Below are 20,070 nucleotides of genomic sequence, written 5' to 3' on the forward strand. Positions count from 1 at the left end.
TACAGTGTTGGAGGGGAATTAGCTCCTTCAACAACTATACTAACACTATCTTTGTTACTGGTACAAGGCCTGAGAAAAATTTTTTTTATGATATGCAAATGTGTTGTGACTAAGGGTACCGTTACACCTAGCGACTCACCAGCGATCCCGACCAGTGATATGACGCAGTCAGGATCGCTGGTGCATCGCTAGGTGGTCTCTAGTGAGCTGCCACACAGGCAGATCTCACCAGCGACATCGCAGGGTCGGGGGTCGCTACTTACCTGTCAGACGTGGCGATCTTGCGTCCCCCCGCCCATCTCCACGCGTCGCTCGTCGGCGCCACAGGAAGCGCCGCAGGAAGTGACCGACGAGGAATGGTCCAGGAGCTTCTCGCGCGATCAGCGATAACCAGCGGGGGAGCTGGTCGGAGGTAAGTATCACATGCAGCGATATCGCTAGCAATATCGCTGCAACGTCACAAAATCGGTGACTTTACAGCGATATTGCTAGCGATATCGCAGTGTGTAACGGGGGCTTAAGATTTTGGTGCACCGTTACACCTGATTAACTGCACATTGTGGCCCTTCCCTCATTTCTGATTGACTGATAGAGCTCACTTCCTAGTAAGAGGAATGTGAGAATGCTGCCAAGGTATGAGTGGCCGATCGTGTTCTCCTCTCTGTCCCCATTTTTCTGACTCTGCTCGCTACACTAATACACCTGGAAGTGCAGCGAGCAGCATCAGAAGAAAGGAGACAGGGAGGAAAATGTGAGCAGCCGCTGCCTGCACGCACAGCCAAGCACATGCTGGCGATAATAAGACAGTGCTTGTTCTGGCAAGTGAGAACTGTCAATCAGAAGCGGAGGAAAGGACTCAATATTCTAAGAGGAGGCAGAAAGGTTATTTTCTCAAGCACTGTACCAGTAGCAGGGGCATTGCTAGTATGGTTGATGTAGGGGCTAACTACAGCACTGTATAGCCCATTGAAAATGCATTTAAGGGATGACGAATTCCCTTTAATATAGATTACAACGTATGCTGCAATTCTACTCCCTCGTGTGGCAATCGCAGCTAGCTAGTATGTAATCTTAGAAATCAATGTTTCTACATTGATTTGGAACATAGTATTTGAAAACAAAGCTCGAAATGTTGTAAAGATATATTAAGAAATGCATAGCCACGTCAATGTCAAACTAGAACCTAAGCTGCAAACAAATCAGACAAGTGTTCAATGATGATCAGATTCATAAAAGTATAATATATTCTGTATGCTTCAAGTATAGCAGCACATAAGCAGTCAGGGCTCTCTTATGATTATATTGGAGAAACAGCTTTAGGGCTCATACTCACTGGAGATAAAAACAGACGAGTGCAATCCGATAAAAGATCGGATTGCACTCGGACCAATGTTATTCAATAGTTGACATCTCATTTGCAATTTTTTTCTCAGCTGAAATCGGACTGAGAAAAAAATTGCAGCATGCTGCGATGTGCTGCGATTTTCAGATGAAAATCACCAATACAAGTCAATGGGTGCGATAAAAAAAAATCAGACAGCACTCGGACCAAGCGAGTGCTGTTTGATTTATATGCACCGGTGTCCTTTGAAAAGCCGGCAATTCATATGCGGCTACTGTATAATCACACTGTCAGCTCAGAAAAGAATAGATAGAATATATGTATACACATAGAATACATAGATATATACATGTCAGTGACACACATACATATATATGTATTTATGATAGATAGATAGATAGATAGATAGATAGATAGATAGATAGATAGATAGATAGATAGATAGATAGATAGATAGATAGATAGATAGATAGATAGAAGAAAAGCCGGTAATTCCTGTGCGGCTATACAGTAAAATCACACTGACATGTTAGAATACAAAAGATATAATACATGTATACACATAGAATAGGTGTGTATATATATATATATATATATGTCAGTGATGCACATATATATATATATATCTTTATATTTCATAGAGAGATACATAGTAGAATAGGTGATAATTAATTTGTCGACTTTTGTAAAATCACACTGACAGTTCATAAAACACTAGATATATACACATAGAATACATATACACTCACTGGCCACTTTATTAGGTACACCTGTCCAACTGTGTGTTAAGACTTAATTTCTAATCAGCCAATCACATGGCGGCAACTCAGTGCATTTAGGCATGTAGACATGGTCAAGACAATCTCCTGCAGTTCAAACCGAGCATCAGTATGGGGAAGAAAGGTGATTTGAGTGCCTTTGAACGTGGCATGATTGTTGGTGCCAGAAGGGCTGGTCTGAGAATTTCAGAAACTGCTGATCTACTGGGATTTTCACGCACAACCATCTCTAGGGTTTACAGAGAATGGTCCGAAAAAGAAAAAAAATCCAGTGAGCGGCAGTTCTGTGGCCGGAAATGCCATGTTGATGCCAGAGGTCAGAGGAGAATGGGCAGACTGGTTCGAGCTGATAGAAAGGCAACAGTGACTCAAATTGCCACCCGTTACAACCAAGGTAGGCAGAAGAGCATCTCTGAACGCACAGTGCGTCGAACTTTGAGGCAGATGGGCTACAGCAGCAGAAGACCACACTGGGTACCACTCCTCTCAGCTAAGAACAGGAAACTGAGGCTACAATTTGCACAAGCTCATCGAAATTGGACAGTAGAAGATTGGAAAAACGTTGCCTGGTCTGATGAGTCTCGATTTCTGCTGCGACATTCGGATGGTAGGGTCAGAATTTGGCGTAAACAACATGAAAGCATGGATCCATCCTGCCTTGTATCAACGGTTCAGGCTGGTGGTGGTGATGTCATGGTGTGGGGAATTTTTTCTGGGCACTCTTTGGGCCCCTTGGTACCAATTGAGCATCGTTGAAACGCCACAGCCTACCTGAGTATTGTTGCTGACCATGTCCATCCCTTTATGACCACAATGTACCCAACATCTGATGGCTACTTTCAGCAGGATAATGCGCCATGTCATAAAGCTCGAATCATCTCAGATTGGTTTCTTGAACATGACAATGAGTTTACTGTACTCAAATGGCCTCCTCAGTCACCAGATCTCAATCCAATAGAGCATCTTTGGGATGTGGTGGAACGGGAGATTCGCATCAGGGATGTGCAGCCGACAAATCTGCGCCAACTGTGTGATGCCATCATGTCAATATGGTCCAAAATCTCTGAGGAATGCTTCCAGCACCTTGTTGAATCTCTGCCACGAAGAATTGAGGCAGTTCTGAAGGCAAAAGGGGGTCCAACCCCTTACTAGCATGGTGTACCTAATAAAGTGGCCAGTGAGTGTATATACACACACATGTCAGTGACACACACACACATATATATAAATAATATATATACATATACATAATATATATTATATATGTAAGATATATCTAATATATTTGATATATATATATAATATATATAGTTACATATAATATATTATATATATATATATATATAGAATTAGATTAGGGTATGTGTGTTAAACTTGGGACATGTATGTGTTAACTTAAGGAGTTAATTCTTTGAAAAAAATTGTGTGGGTTCCAGTGGTAATTTTGCAACCAGAGAGGGAAAGCCAGTCAGTGAGGGCGGATATTAATAGCCTTAAGAGGGACCATTGTTTTTGCCCCCCCGGCTACAAAAATCTGCCGCCAGACACCCCAGAAAAGGTGCATCTATAAGATGCGTCTTTTCTGGCACTTAGCCTCTCTATTCCCATTGCCCTGTAGCGGTGGCTAATGGGTTAATAATAATGGGTTAATGTCACCTTGCTATTGGAAGGTGACATTAAGCCGGATTAATAATGGGGAGGTGTCAATAAGCCGGGGGGGAAAACAATGGTCCCTCTCTAGACTATTAATATCTGCCCTCATTCACTGGCTTTCCTGTTGTGAATTCACTTTCTGGCCTCCCTCTGGTTATTACTGAAGGTAGTGGAGCTGGTCAGATCGACAGAGGGGTTGCGAGTTCTCTTTCTGGGCTCCCTCTGGTGGTTACTGGAGGTAATGCAGCTGATCTGATTGACAGAGGCTTGCCATCTGATAATGATGATGACGATTGGAGATCTGGGGTTTCAGATTGGGATTTAAGACAGCAGACTCCCTCTATCCCTGCTAGTGATTTGCTTCCAGTTCCTCCTGAGGTCTGATTTCTCCAGCTCAGTCCCTGCATGTTCAGTTAAGTGGTTTATTTGCTATTCTGTTTTCATTTGATCTGGTTTTGTCTATCTCTTCTTGGTGCGGGTCAGCCAGCTCCGGCTGGGGCTATGCTGAATCACCGCCCATATGTTACTGCTTGTGCCAGTTTGTTTTATCCCCTATTAGATTGGTCTCTTTTTGCTCTGCTTTCAGAATATACCAGAGTGCTGATATAGTGGGGGGCGAAGTCGTGTGACTTCAGTGTTTTTGCATCAGACGTGTTGGACTTTTTGCAGGGTTTTTTGCGTGATTGCAGACTGTGTCTTTCCTTTCCTATCCTGTCTAGTCAGTGTGGGCCCCATCATTTGCTCAGTCTATTTTCCTGCCTGTGTTTGTGCTTTCATCTTGTCTCACCGACAATATAAGTTTGGGGGCTATCTATTCCTTTGGGGTCTGCTCTGGGGCAGTTTAGATTTGCCCTTTCTTGTTTTAGGCTTAGTTAACTCTCCGGCTGTGCCGAGGCATCTAGGATCATCGTAGGTACACTCCATGGCTACTGCTAGTTGTGTGGATAGGATCAGGGGTCTGCAATCCGCTTAGGTACCAACCTCTCTGGTTTTCTGTGGCTTAGCCTGGACCTGCTCTCCTCCTTGGTGACCCATTCATAACACTTTCCCTCTCTGGTTGCGAAATTACAGCGGGAGCCCACGCAATTTTTTTCAAATAATTAACCCCTTAATTTAACACCTACATGTCCCAAATTTAACACACATACCCTAATCTAATTATTAATCAAAGACATATATAAATCTTACTGATATGCAATGGTTTACTGTATGTAAACCATGTCTCATATCTTGTCGGCTTTTGCAATTATTTTACAAAAGCCGACAAATGAATTAACGGCTATTCTGCTATCTATCGCTCTATGAAATATAAAGATATATATATATATATATATATAATATATATATATATATATAAATATATAAATATGTGTGTGTGTACAGTTTTTTTTACAATGCTATATTAACATGAGTTTTTACATGGAGAGAACTGCTCTATGTAAAACCTCAGGTTAAAATCGCATTGTATATGGATTGCATACGCATGTCATATGGAAAAATCGCATGGTAATCGCATTACACTCGCATGACACTCGCAAAGCACTCGTCCGCTTTTTCGGTTCTGAAATCGGACCTTTTTTTTTTGCAAATGGGTATGAGCCCTTAGAATAATATCTGAGTTTAGTGTGTTTCACATTAATATTAAATCTATTCCATATTTTTTGTTAATCTAAGCCATTTGAATGAAAAAGGTATTCTTGATATAAGTCTGTGTAGGATAATTCCAATAGTTGAGGGTACTTACGGGTCCAGAGCCTTCCCAAGCTGATACTGTGAGCGCTCTCGGAAATCATCAACTCTTTTAGAAACGATATTAGCTTCTTCTTTCCTGAAACATGAATGTTTAAAAGTCATTAAAAATCAGTGGTATTGATAGAAACCGGAGACTTCTAATTTTTAAATTGCGAACCTGCTGAATATTTAATGTAAAAATGGGAGCCCATGCAAGAAAAAGGGTTTACAAAGAGCGCTTCCCATTATCTTCAAGTTGATTTACCTGCAGATTTCATAGTAAAAATTGTACACATTATTAAATAGATCTCTTAGACCTGACCAGAATGCTGCACTTTGAAAACCCATTTCAGAATAGCCTTATAAACCTTAATGACAGTTTAGCTCCTTCACGCCGCAGCCCTTTTTCATTTTTGCGTTTCTGTTTCTCGCTCCCCTTCTTCCCATAGCCATAACTTTTTATTTTTCCAAAAATATGGCCATTTGAGGGCTTTATTTTTTGTGGGATGAGTTGTACTTTTGAACGAAGCCATTGGGTTTAGTATGTTGTGTGCTCAAAAATGGGTAAATAATTAATTACAAGTGCGGTGAAATTGCAAAAAAGTGCCATTCCACAACTATTTTTTGGATTTTTTTTTTTACCATGTTCTCCAAATGCTAAAACTAAACTGCCATTATGATTCTCCAGGTCATTATGATTTCGTGGATTCCAAACATGTATAAGTTCTTTTTTATTTAAATGGTGAAAAAAATCCAAAGTTTGTTAAAAAAAAAAAAATTGTGTTATATTCTGAGACCCATAGCGTCTCCATTTTTCGTGATCTGGGGCTGGGTGAGGGCTTATTTTCTGCATGCCAAGCTGATGTTTCTAATGATACCATTTTGGTGTGGATACGATCTTTTGATCGCCAGTTATTGTATTTTAATCCAATGGTACGGTGACCAAAAGAGCGTAATTTTGGTGTTTTCTACTTTTTTTTCACTACGCCGTTTACCAATCGGATTAATTTTTTTTATAGCTTGATAGATTGGGCGATTCTGAACGTGGCGATACCAAATATGTGCATATTTTATTTTTTAAATTTTTTTATTTTGAATAGGGAGAATGGGGGGTGATTTGAACTTTTATATTTTTTTAAATTTTTAATATTTTTTAAAACTTTTTTTTACTTTTTGCATGCTTCAATAGTCTCCATGGGAGAGACTAGAAGCTGTGATAACCCGATCACCTCTGCTACACACAGTTGATGATCAGATCGCCTGTATGTAGCAGAAATGCTCACTTGCTATGTATGTCAACCACCGAGTGGCGCTCATAGCAATCTGGCAATGACAACCATAGAGGTCTGCTGGAGACCTCTGGTTGTCATGCCAACCCATCGTGACCCGAGATCATGTGATGGGGTCACCGATGGGCAGAATTAATGACTAAGTGGCCACCTATGCTTTCCCTAGAGCCCCTGATGGTGGGGTTAGACTTGAGCCCAGGTGGATGCTAGGTGCCACTGCAGGACAGGTTCCAGTACTGCAGCAGCTAATCTCCAAGGGTCAGGACAAAAGAAGCAGAATCAGAGTCCAAGACAGGACTAGATAAAGATGGTACTGCTGTAGACGCTTGTTCAGACAGGACAGGCTATGGAATAGGAACTGACAGCATGGGTTTTAGGCACAGATACTGCTAGAGTGATTACATGATTCTGGTACCCCGGGTGTGGTTTCGGGTTCAGGTACCGAGGGAGCAGTTTCGGGTTCCGGTACCACCAGAGTGGTTTTGTATTCCGGTATCGCAGAGAAGTTTTGTATTCAGGTACCACTGAAGCAATTTTGAATTCAGGTACCGCTGGAGCGGCTTCAGGTTTAAGTACCAAACAGACAGGATGGGAACAGGAAAGCAGAATTGGTACTGGTACAGATTAAACTTGACTGGTACTGGGACCTGATCACTAACTAGCAGCTTGCCAACTGACTAACTATAATTGTTGCTCAGGCACCCAACAGGTGGAGGTGCCTTAAGTATTAAGTACCTCCCAGCTTTTGGATGGGGACACATTAGGAGTGCGCTATATATTTAAGACACAGGAAGCACACGTGCCCTAAGCACTTTGCGAGAGAACCTGCATGGCATGAACAGACCTTGGGACACAGAAAAGGAAAAACACGGTATGCACAACTTCAGAAGGTGCTCAAGTAGGGCTCCACACCATACATGAATAATAAAGAAAACTTGGCACTCAACTTCCAGAATATTTTTTGGATTTTCTAATGCAGCCAGAAAATAATATAGACGTTTTGGCCTCACTGGCCTTCATCAGTAACGAACTGCAGTATAGTAGTTAATCGCATTCAGTGCGATAATAGAAGTGACACCATAGTCACTTTAAATGTGCCTGATCATGCACTAGGCGCTGGGCATGGAGCGTGTATCAAATAGTACCTGGGTGGGTGGGGTGCCGGCGTGCAGACATCAGCAACACAGTATCCACCCTCCGCTTTCTATCACTAAGCCAGTTACTTACCCATTTACACACATTTTCCCCCACACCCGGCATTCTCATTTTGTGTATCAACCTCTTGGAACAAGCTCTGGATGCTGCTTTTACAGGCAGAAGCCTGTATCACAGCTGTCATCTGTCTGGTGCAGCACTGGCTCAGCTTCTGGGTGTGCACGATAAACCCGCCGTGACACTGTAAATTTGTTATGTGGTCACTATTGGTTTAAAGGACTTATCCATAAACAATATAAAATTACCTATACACAGGATGGGTTATAAATGTATGATTGCTGAACATCGGAATACTTGTATACCCACAGGTTTTGAGAATGGGAGTTTCAAAGTTTTCTATCTGAAATTTTACTGACTACTGCTCAATTAACCATCTATTAAGAATCTACAAGAAGTACAGAACAGTTAATAGCATGTAATCAGTAAAGCATCATTCACACAGTGGGAACAAAGTGGAATTCTCATCAGCTGAACCACCAGCTAAATTACATGTATCATCTATCCAGCAGGTAGGTGCTAAATACTGTTTATCTAATCCTTCATTAAATAAATTACTTATATTTATGTGTATGTAGTTTACCATACACAAGCCTGTAATAAATGTTTTACATTAATTGAATTGTCCCCACACATGATAACGAGTCTCACTAAAGATGAACACACAGTTCAGTGTTGGAGAACCTACATTTTCATTTCCTGAAGCCACCTTAAACTTCGTGCCACGTTTCTTCCATCATTAAAGTGTGGTGTCGAGATTCCAAATCTGTTTCCTTTTTTATATTTTGTCCAGTCGTATTTTCTGTTTCTTATTTCGCCTACAATGTAAAAAAACATTACTATCTTAGCACATCACTTACAAAATACAATGATAAACAAAACCGTCATAACACACTAATTGTAATCCAAAATCTATATCTTGGTTTTTGTCTTTTATTTTGGGAAATGTTCATATCACAATTGTAATCTGTATTTGGTATATACTCGTACACCTGACGAATTCCTGACATACTTCAAGATGCCAAAAGAATAATATTAGTCAAAGGTTCAAAAAAAGAGTATCATAGAAAATGTAGATTTGGCAAAAAAAAAAAAAAAAAACAATCTCATTTTAGTTTAATTAATTAATCATTAATTAACTTTTTTATTTTTTAAAACTTTTTTGGAGCAGTCATATTGGTAACAGACACCCTTACAAAGCAGGGTATATGTATGAGTGTGTTGTGTGGCTGTATGTGTGACTGTGCAGTGTATGTGTGAGTCTGTTGTCTTTGTAACGTGAGGGGAGTCGATTGACAGAAAAATGTGAGAAATTATGACAGTTTTCAGGAGGAGTGTGAATATAGTCCCTTGCTTCAGAGACACGGGATTGATAGTGTAGATGTATGCATGGCTTAATTTGCATTTAGTGTTGTTATCCTGCATATGTTTTACTATCTTGTAAGGGATGGTGGGGTGCGTCCTCTGGGACACTCACTGATCCTAAAAATGAAGTAGGGGCAGCACTGGTTTAGCTCCGCCCCCATTTGCTGTTTTTTTCCTGGACAAACCACTCTAGACACTCACTGTGCAGGAAACTGGAGTGGCTGCATTTTTCTCTGCAGCCCTTTTAATCTCGGGATCGATGGGTGTTATGATTAGGTCACCGAGGAGGATAGGAGACCCAGGCTAAGCCACAGAATACCAGAGAGGTTGGTAACTAAGTGGATTGCAGACCCCTGATCCTATCCACACAACTATCAGTAGCTGTGGAGCATGCCTACGATGATCGTAGATGCCTCAGCACAGCCGGAGAGCTAACTAAGCCTAAAGCAAGAAAGGGGAAATCTAAACTGCCCCAGAGCAGACCCCAAAGGAATAGATAGCCCTCAAACATATATTGTCGGCGAGACAAGATGAAAACACAAACGCAGGCAGGAAAATAGACTGAGCAAATGATGGGGCCCACACTGACTAGACAGGACAGTAAAGGAAAGACACTGTCTGCAATCACGCAAAAAACCCTGCAAAACGTCCAACACATCTGATGCAAAAAATACTGAAGTCGCACGACTTCGCCCACTATATCAGCACTCTGGTATATTCTGAAAGCAGAGCAAAAAGAGGTCAATCTAATAAGGGACAAAAACAAATTGGCACAAGCAGTAACATATGGACGGTGATTCAGCACAGCCCCAGCTGGAGCTGGCTGACCCACACAAAACTGAGACAGAATAGCAAATGAACACTTAGCTGAACATGCAGGGACTAAGCTGGAAACAAAGACCTCAGGAGGCAGGAAGAAAATCACCAGCAGGGATAGAGGGAGTCGGCTGTCTTAAATCCCAATCTGAAACCCCAGATCTCCAATCATCGTCCTCATTCTCAGGTGGCAAGCCACTGTTAATCAGATCAGCTCCATTACCTCCAGTAACCACCGGAGGGAGCCCAGAAAGAGAACTTGCAACCCCTCTGTCAATTTGACCAGCTCCACTACCTTTAGTAATAACAATAGGGAGGCCAGAAAGCGAATTCACAACAGATGGGGGTCAAATGATCAAATGTAATGCTTTTTCTAATCCTGGTGTAGTTTATACAGTAAAAGCTTATACAGTGAAATACGATAAGTATGCTACATAAAATAGGAAGTATCAGCGCATTGTGACAAGGCCAGTGTGATAATTGGAATATTTAAAGATTTATTCATGGATAGTCACATAAAAGATAAAAAAAACACAAATTAAAAAAAGGATGGTTAACATATAATGTTAATTTGAATGCAACTCTCTGATATCAAATGTACAGTATTTGATCTTTATTTCTCTAGAACAAAAAATATTCTATCATAAATGTCACTGTCCAAACCAGGTCTTGTAACATGACCAGAGGTAAATTCTGCAAAAGAGCTACTTGTAATATTTCTCTTCCATGAAAAAAATTGCTTGTAAGACTACAAACCCAGCTGGTCTTTTACGGCGGGGGGCTACTCAAAAACTTTGTCCGCAACATCTGTCACGTGACCAAAGTTCGCTAGGTGTCAGTGCTACATTGTAGTGCTATACAAGTGAATGAGGTTGCATTGTGAAGCAGGGTACTGCGACCACGACAAGCAAGTCACAAAAAGTCCAACTTGCTTGTGACACTTGTTCACTTGTATGTCGCTAAAATGTAGCTACATGTATCGTGGCCACAGTCTCTGTGTAGCTCCAGCCCTAAGGTGAACCCATACTTTCCCTAAGTTGACTCTTTTTTATAGAAATGTAAACCGTGAATTATTATATATGAGAGAAACAAAATTGGAATTACACATGGTGCAAGTATTTCACTCCTATCTAATTTGTCATTGTGAAATGTATTAAGCACTCACCAACGTCAAAATCATTATGTGTAACCACATAGAGATCATGTCCTCTGTGTGATTCTTCCTCGACTTCTTGAAAGCTTTTAGTAGGATTAATAAGAACACCCGCTGATGAACCTTAATGCAAAACAAGGGAAAGATTTTATATGACTAATTAGGAATTTCTTACCATTACAACACATTGGACTGGGTTAAATAAATGCAACAGATTAATCCTGGCTGTACAATTACATTTCTAAAAACAGCAACACATTGAGCTCCAAAGTTTTTAAATAATTTGAAAAGTTAGCAAACTTTCTGTGGATACAGTCTCCCTGTCATGGTATAGTGTGCTATACCCTAAAGCATGCTCTGAATACTTGTAGATTGTGAGCCCTCGCGGGCAGGATCCTCTGTCCTCCTGTACCAGTCGTGACTTGTATTGTTTAAGATTACTGTACTTGTTTTTTACTACTTATACCCCTCCTCACATGTAAAGCGCCATGGAATAAATGGCGCTATAATAATAAATAATAATATAATGAATATTGTATACGGTACTTTAACTCCTTAAAGGCATTGTGGCATGAGAAAATGACCTGTCCTTTAAATCAGGTTTATATGTTAAAATTACATTGATAATTAGTGATGAGCGAACGTGCTCGGATAAGGTGTTAACTGAGCATGTTCGTGTGTTAACCAAGTGACTTCGGCGTGCTCGAAAAATATGTTCAAGTCCCCGCGGCTGTTGGACAGCGGCAACACATGCGGGGATTGCCTAACAAACAAGCAATCCCCGCATATATTGCGGCTGACGAACAGTCACGAGATATGCAGCCTCAGGCACTCGAACATATTTTCCGAGCACAACGAAGTCACTTGGTTAGCACACGAGCATGCTCAGTTAACACCTTATCCAAGCACGTTCACTCATAACTATTGATACTCTTTTTTCATACTACCCACTAAGCCTAAGGCTAGGGTTACACTAGCGTATATTCTCTCATCCATGAGAATCAGGTTAACTAGGCAAATCACACTGATCACACTCTGATCATAGTGTGATCCAATTCTCTTGGATGAGAATATGGAAAAAACATTCTCCATTCAGTCAATCCTTGAAAATTGTATTGCACTCATATGTCATTCAAATGCAGTCTGATGGTTTCCGTGGGATCAGTGACTTACACAGCAAAATGCAATCCGAATATCGGAACAAACTCGGGCATGCAGCGATTCTTTTCACTGGGCCAGCTCTGTCCAAGGAATAAAAAAATCGGACAAGTGCATGGCAGGTTATAAATAAGAAATATCACTTTGAAACGCGTCAACCAGGACTTTGAATCCTTTTTTGGCCTGGGACTTTTTCCTTGGATGATATAGCTACCTATTTGATGATGGTGATCATTCTTTGAACAATGTTTTAATTAATGGAGTACACTTTGCATTTTATCTAAAGTGCTGGATCAGTCCCTTTCTTTTGTAGACTGCATGGCCCCATATCACAACATTGTGCAATCAGCATCAGAATATCAAAATTCAGAGCACAGCGTAAGCAAGCCACTTAGCTGAAGCTACAATTGGCAATGATCTCACATTTCAGTCAGTTAAATAGCCTGGCCTGACAATTATTTGGAAAGGAAAACACCTAGAGGAAACCCAAACACAACACTGATAGCCCAACATGCCCCTGCTATCCATAAGGTGGCTGAGCTGTCACTCACAGCAGTGTCAGCCCAAAATAAAAAAGGAAGACTCCATTCTTCTCTCTACCTGTGAAATGTTCCCTGTACCGATGGCTGTAACATAACCCCAAAGCATGAATGATCCACGCCCATGATTAATGTTTGGCGAGATCTTCTTTTCCTGAAATTCTATGCCCTGTTTTCTCCACACATACTTTTGATCATTGTGGCCAAAGAGATCTAGTTTAACCTCATCGGTCCACCGGACATGTTTCCAAAATGCATCAGGCTTATTTAGATGTTCTTTTGCATACGCATGACCCTGAATTTTATGCTGAGGACACATGAGAGGTTTTCTTCTGATGACTCTTTAATGAAATACATATCTGAGCATATTTGTGTGAACTGTAGAAAAATGTACCACAACTCCTGCTAAATCTTTCTGAAGGTCTTTTGCCGTCAGACCAGACCTTATCTTGACCTCCATTGTTCCTGTTAATTACATTCTGAACTGAGGAAAGGGCCACTTGAAATCGCTTTGCCATCTTCATATAGCCTTCTCCTGCTTTTGTGTGCCTCCACCATTTTCATTTTCAGAGTGCTAGGCAACTGCTTTGAAGAACCCATGGCTGCTGCTTTTTGGCACAAGGTAGATGAGGCTGGGTTTATATAAATTTGCATCACCTGGCCTCTTCTAATGATTATAGTGAACAAGCCATAACCCTAACAGGCTAATTAAGGTCTGAAACCTTGGTCAAAGTTTTCGGAGCACACAAAATCTACAAGGGCGCCAAAATTTTTGTGTTGCCAATTTCCTTTTGTAATTTTTAAAATGTAAAAAAGACAATTTTTTTTGCCTAAAATGCAAAGGAAATGTGTCATCTTTAACTTTAGGCCTTCTAGAGATCATTCATCTTCAACTTGCTTAACTGTTCACTATACAAGCAATTTTGACCAGGGGTGCCCAAACTTTTACATGCCACTGTAAGTAACTTTTGATAACATATTGCCTTGGCAGACTCCTTTTTTTTCTTTTTAGTAACTTATTGCATAATAAAAGAGCCATAACTGTATTTCTCATTAACATAGCTTTATGGCGACTTGTTTTTTGCAGTAGAAGTTAAACTTTTCAGCAGTTCATATAACTCTTATCATTAGAGATTTGTTTTATGTTATTCACCATTATGTAAAAAAAAGTCAAAACCAATATAAAAATATATAAATATTTTTTACTATTTAATGGTGAAAAAGTAAAACTTTTTTTTAAATTAGACTATTAACCCCTTCACTACCAAGGGTGGTTTGCACGTTAACTCCCGGGCCAATTTTTACAATTCTGACCACTGTACCTTTATGAGGTCATAACTCTGGAACGCTTCCATGGATCCCGGTGATTCTGACATTGTTTTCTCGTGACATATTGTACTTCATGTTAGTGGTAAAATTGCATTCAAATAACTTGTGTTTATTTGTGAAAAAAGCGGAAATTTGGCAAAAATTTTGAAAATTTCGCAATTTTCCAAATTTGAATTTTTATGCCCTTAAATCACAGAGATACGGCACACAAAAAACTTAATACATAACATTTCCCACATGTTTACATCAGCACAATTTTGGAACCAAAATTTTTTTTTGTTAGGAAGTTATAAGGGTTAAAAATTGACCAGCGATTTCTCATTTTTGCAACACCATTTTATTTTTAGGGACCACATCACATTTGAAGCCACTTCGAGGGGTCTATATGATAGAAAATACCCAAAAGTGACACCATTCTAAAAACTGCACCCCTTAAGATGCTTAAAACCACATTCAAGAAGTTTATTAACCCTTTAGGTGCATCACAGGAATTTTTTGAATATTAAAAAAAATGATCATTTAACTTTTTTTCACAAAAAAAATACTTCAGGTTCAATTTTCTTTATTTTACCAAGGGTAACAGGAGAAATTGGACTGCAAAAGTTATTGTGCAATTTGTCCTGAGTACGCTGATACCTGATATGTGGGGGGGAACCACTGTTTCGGTGCATGGCAGACCTCAGTAGGGAAGGAGCGCCGTTTGACTTTTTCAATGCAAAATAGGCTGGAATTCAGATCGGACACCATTTCGTGTTTGGAGAGCCCCTGATGTACCTAAACAGTGGCAACCCCCCCAAGTGACCCCATTTTGGAAACTAGACCCCCCAAGGAACTTATCTAGATATGTGGTGAGAACTTTGAACCCACAAGGGCTTCACAGAAGTTTATAACGTACAGCGGTACAATTAAAAAATCATATTTTTTCCAAAAAATGATCTTTTCACCCCGAATTTTTATTTTTCCAAGGGTAACAGGACCCTAAAAGTTATTGTGCAATTTGTCCTGAGTACGCTGATACCCCATATGTGGGTGTAAATGACTATTTGGGCGCATAGCAGAGCTCGGAAGGGAAGCAGCGCCATTTGACGTTTTTGGCTAGAATTGAGATCGGACACCATGTCGCGATTGGAAAACCCCTGATGTACCAAAATAGTGGAAACCCCCCACAAATGACACCATTTTGGAATCTAGACCCCCCAAGGAACTTATCTAGATGTGTGGTGAGAACTTTGAACCCCCAAGGGCTTCACAGACGTTTATAACGTACAGCGGTACAATTAAAAAATCATATTTTTTCCACAAAAATGATCTTTTCACCCTCAATTCTTATTTTTCCAAAAGTAACAGGACCCTAAAAGATATTGTGCAATTTATCCTGAGTGCGCTGATACCACATATGTGGGTGTAAACCACTATTAGGGCGCATGGCAGAGCTCGGAAGGGAAGCAGCGCCATTTGACGTTTTTGGCTGGAATTGAGATCGGACACCATGTCGCGTTAGGAAAGCCCCTGATGTACCAAAACAGTAGAAACCCCCCACAAATGACACCATTTTGGAAACTAGACCCCCCAAGGAACTTATCTAGATGTGTGGTGAGCACTTTGAACCCCCCAGTGCTTCACTGAAGTTTATAACGTCCGGGCGTGAAAATAAAAAAATCGTATTTTTTCCACAAACATCATCTTTTAGTCCCCATTTTTTTTATTTTCCCAAGGGTAACAGGAGAAATTGGACCCCAAAAGTTGTTGCCCAATTTGTCCTGAGTACGCTGACACCCCATATGTGGGAGAAAACTACTGTATGGGGACACGTCGGGGCTCGGAAGGGAAGTAGTGACGTTTTGGAATGCAGACTTTGATGGCATGGTCTGCGGGTGTCATGTTGCTTTTGGAGAGCCCCTGATGTACCTAAACAGTGGAAACCCCCCACAAGTGATCCCATTTTGGAAACTAGACCCCCTAATGAACTTATCTAGATGTGTGGTGAGCACTTTAAACCCCCCAGTGCTTCACAGAAGTTTATAACGACCTGGCGTGAAAATAAAAATATCGTATTTTTTCAACAAACATCATCTTTTAGTCCCCATTTTTTTTATTTTCCCAAGGGTAACAGGAGAAATTGGACCCCAAAAGTTGTTGTCCAATTTGTCCTGAGTACGCTGATACCTCATATATGGGAGAAAACTACTGTATGGGCACACGTCGGGGCTCAAAAGGGAAGTAGTGACGTTTTGGAATGCAGACTTTGATGGATTGGTCTGCGGGTGTCATGTGCGTTTGGAGAGCCCCTGATGTACCTAAACTATTGAAACTCCCCACAGGTGACCCCATTTTGGAAACTAGACCCCCCACGGAACTTATCTAGATGTGTGGAAAGCACTTTGAACCCCCAAGTGCTTCACAGAAGTTTATAACGCCTGGGCGTGAAAATAAAAAAAACATTTTTTTCCGCAAAATTATATTTTTGCCCCCAATTTTTTATTTTCCTAAGGGTAACAGGAGAAATTGGACCCCAAAAGTTGTTTTGTAATTTGTCCTGAGTAGGCTGATACCCTACATGTGGGGGTAAAACACTGTTTGGGCGCATGGCAGAGCTTGGAAGGGAAGGAGCACCATTTGACTTTTTCAACGCAGAAGTGGCTGGAATTGAGATCAGACGCCATGTTGCCTTTGGAGAGCACCTGATGTGCTCAAACAGTGGAAACCCCCCAATTATAACTCCAACCCTAACCCCAACACACCCCTAACCCTAATCTGAGCCCTAGCCCTAACCCTAGCCCTAACCCTAGCCCTAACCCTAACCCTAGCCCTAATCCTAGCCCTAACCCTAGCCCTAACCCTAACCCTAACCCTAGCCCTAACCCTAGCGGGAAAATGGAAATAAATACATTTTCTTTTAGTTTTATTATTTTTCCCTAACTAAGGGGGTGATAACGGGGGGTTTGATTTACTATTTATGGCGGTTTTTATGTTTGGCAGCTGTCAGACGCTAAAAGACGCTTTTTATTGTAAAAATAGTTTTTGCATCACCACGTATTGAGAGCTATAATTTTTCCGTATTTTGACCCACTGAGTCATGTGAGATCTTATTTTTTGCGGGATGAGTTGACGTTTTCATTGGCACCATTTTCGGGCACGTGACATGTTTTGATCGCTTTTTATTCCGATTTTTGCGACTCAGAATGATCAAAAACCAGCGTTTCATGAATTTCTTTTGGGGGGTGCGTTTACACCGTTCTGCGTGCGGTAAAATTGATAAAGCGGTTTTATTCTTCGGGTCAGTACGGTTACAGCGATACCTCATTTAGGTCGTTTTTTATGTTTTGTCGGTTTTTTGCAATGAAAACAATTTTATATAAAAAATAATTATTTTTGTATCTCATTATTCTGCGGGCTATAACTTTTTTATTTTTTGCGGATGACACTGTATGACAGCTCGTTTTTTGCGGGACAAGATGACGTTTTCAGCGGTACCATGGATATTTATATACGTCTTTTTGATCGCACGTTATTGCACTTTTTGTTCGGTGGTATGATAATAAATCATTATTTTTTGCTTCATTTTATATTTTTATTTTTTAAGGGGTTCGCTAAAGGGGTTAACTAATGGGACAGTTTTATAGAGCGGGTCGCTATGGACGCGGCGATACCAAATATGTGTACTTTTATTGTTTTTGTTTTTTTTTATTTTGAAAAAATGGATTTATTGGGGAATATTTTTTTTTTTTTACTAATTTATTTAGCGATTTTTTTTAAAATTATTTTTAACACTTTTTTTTTTTTTTTACTTTATTACCTTGTCCCAGGTGGGACATCACTGTCCTGTGACAGATCGCTGATCTGTCACATCACAGATCACTGTGACAGATCAGCGATCTGTCACAGGCACTGCTGCAGACTTCCTCATGCCTGCACTTTGCAGGCAGTGAGGAAGTCAGCTCCCTGCAGGCCGCCGAAGGCCCCCGTCGCCATCTTGGATCCGGGGGCCTGTAGGGAAAGAGACCCCCACAGCAGCACTGCACATTGCGCTGCCGTGGGGGGCTCAGGGAAGCAAGGAGGGAGCCCCCTCCCTGTCGATGCTTCCCTTTAACCCCCGGTACACCGCGATCGCGTTTGATTGCGGTGTACAAGGGGTTAACGTGTCGGGGGCGGTCCGTGACCACCCCTGACACATTGTGCCGGGTGTCAGCTGTGATAATCAGCTGACACCCGGCCGCAATCAGCGGCGCTCACCACGTAGGCGCCGCTGATCGCTGGGACGTAATATTCCGTCCATGGTAGTTAGGTCCAGGGTCACATGGACGGAATATTACGTCCATTGTAGGTAAGGGGTTAAAATAGACATTCCCAGGCACTTAGTAATAGTATGTAGCTAGGATCAATACAAGTGAATTAAATAAGGCCGTGCACGTCTAGTCATAATGTGGACGGGAACATGCATATCGCTGTTATGAATGGGTCACCAAGGAGGATGGCAGGAACAGGCTAAGCCACCAGAAGACCAGAGAGGTTGGTAACTAAGCGGATTGCAGACCCCTGATCCTATCCACACAACTAGCAGTAGCCATGGAGCATTCGTACGATGCCATAGATGCCTCGTCACAGTCGGAGGACTAACTAAGCATAAAGACAGAAAGATGAAATCTAAACTGCCCCGGAGCAGATCCCCAAAGGAATAGACAGCCCCCAAACATATATTGTCGGTGAGACAAGATGAGACACAAACACAGGCAGAGAATAGACTGAGCAAATGGTGGGGCCCAAGCTGTCTAGACAGGACAGCATAGAAAATATACTAACTGCAATCATGCACAAAACCCTGAAAAAGTTCAACAATACTGATATACCAAAAAACCTGAGATCACATGATCTCACCCCCGCTAGATCAGCACTCTGGTATAAACTGGCGGCAAGCAAAAAGATACTAACATAACAGGAGACTGAACAAGCTGCAACATACGAAGCAGGGCCCAGCGCTGCCCCCAGCAGGAGCACGCTGAACCCTAGCAGCAAAACAGAAAGCATAAAAAAAGACACAACCAGATTAGATGCAAAGGATTAGCAAAATAATTACTTAGCTGAACCATGCAGATCAGGCAGGGGACAAAAGAGCTCCAAATGCACACTGAGGAAATCACCAGCAACCTCCAAGAGCAGCCAGCTTAATTATATGCTCCCAGCCAGTAATCACAGGTTTCCAATTATCGTCATCAGGTGGGGAACCTCCATCCACCTGACCAGCTCCACTACTCTCAGCAACCACCAGAGGGAGCAGAGGGAGCTTTGGCTCAGAACTCCAAGCAAGAGAATTCACAACATATCACATTCGGTCTCGGCGCGGGCACTGGAGAACCCTGACACCACACAGTGCACGTGATGTGAGGATTCACATGTCTGCAGTATCACTTTCATGATAAACCTGGACAACCCCATTAAGGGGGTTCAGCGCTGAATCATTCTCAGGATTGGTGTAGGTCACAAGGAGTCACTCACTAAGATGATAATATCAATTAAGGAGAAACTGTCAGCAGGGTTTTGCTATGTAGTCTGAGGTCAACATGAGGTAGGGGTTAAAAACACAGTATTCAGCAGTGTCACTTGTTTATTTACAGTGAAGGTTTTATTACCTGGTGATTATCATTGTCTAGACACACTTGCTAGACTGATTTTGCCACCTCCTATGATAAGCAGCTCACTCTCAATA

The 20,070-nt window shown here is 41.3% G+C and overlaps 1 protein-coding gene across 2 annotated transcripts in view; it reads right to left on the minus strand.

Moving 5' to 3' along the window:
- Positions 1-20,070, minus strand: part of EFHB (EF-hand domain family member B) — a 117,273-nt gene that overhangs the window by 44,815 nt on the left and 52,388 nt on the right. For both annotated transcript variants that reach the window (XM_073568127.1, XM_073568119.1), the window contains exons 5-7: positions 11,353-11,463; positions 8,695-8,824; positions 5,519-5,602 (exon numbers count right to left, since the gene is read on the minus strand). In XM_073568127.1, the coding sequence (XP_073424228.1) occupies positions 5,519-5,602; positions 8,695-8,824; positions 11,353-11,463 (325 nt within the window). The remainder of the gene's footprint in view (positions 1-5,518; positions 5,603-8,694; positions 8,825-11,352; positions 11,464-20,070) is intronic.

This window comes from Dendrobates tinctorius, unplaced genomic scaffold (assembly GCF_039654945.1).
Source record: "Dendrobates tinctorius isolate UK_male_01 unplaced genomic scaffold, ASM3965494v1 ptg000005l, whole genome shotgun sequence".
NCBI classification, from domain to species: Eukaryota; Metazoa; Chordata; class Amphibia; order Anura; family Dendrobatidae; genus Dendrobates; species Dendrobates tinctorius.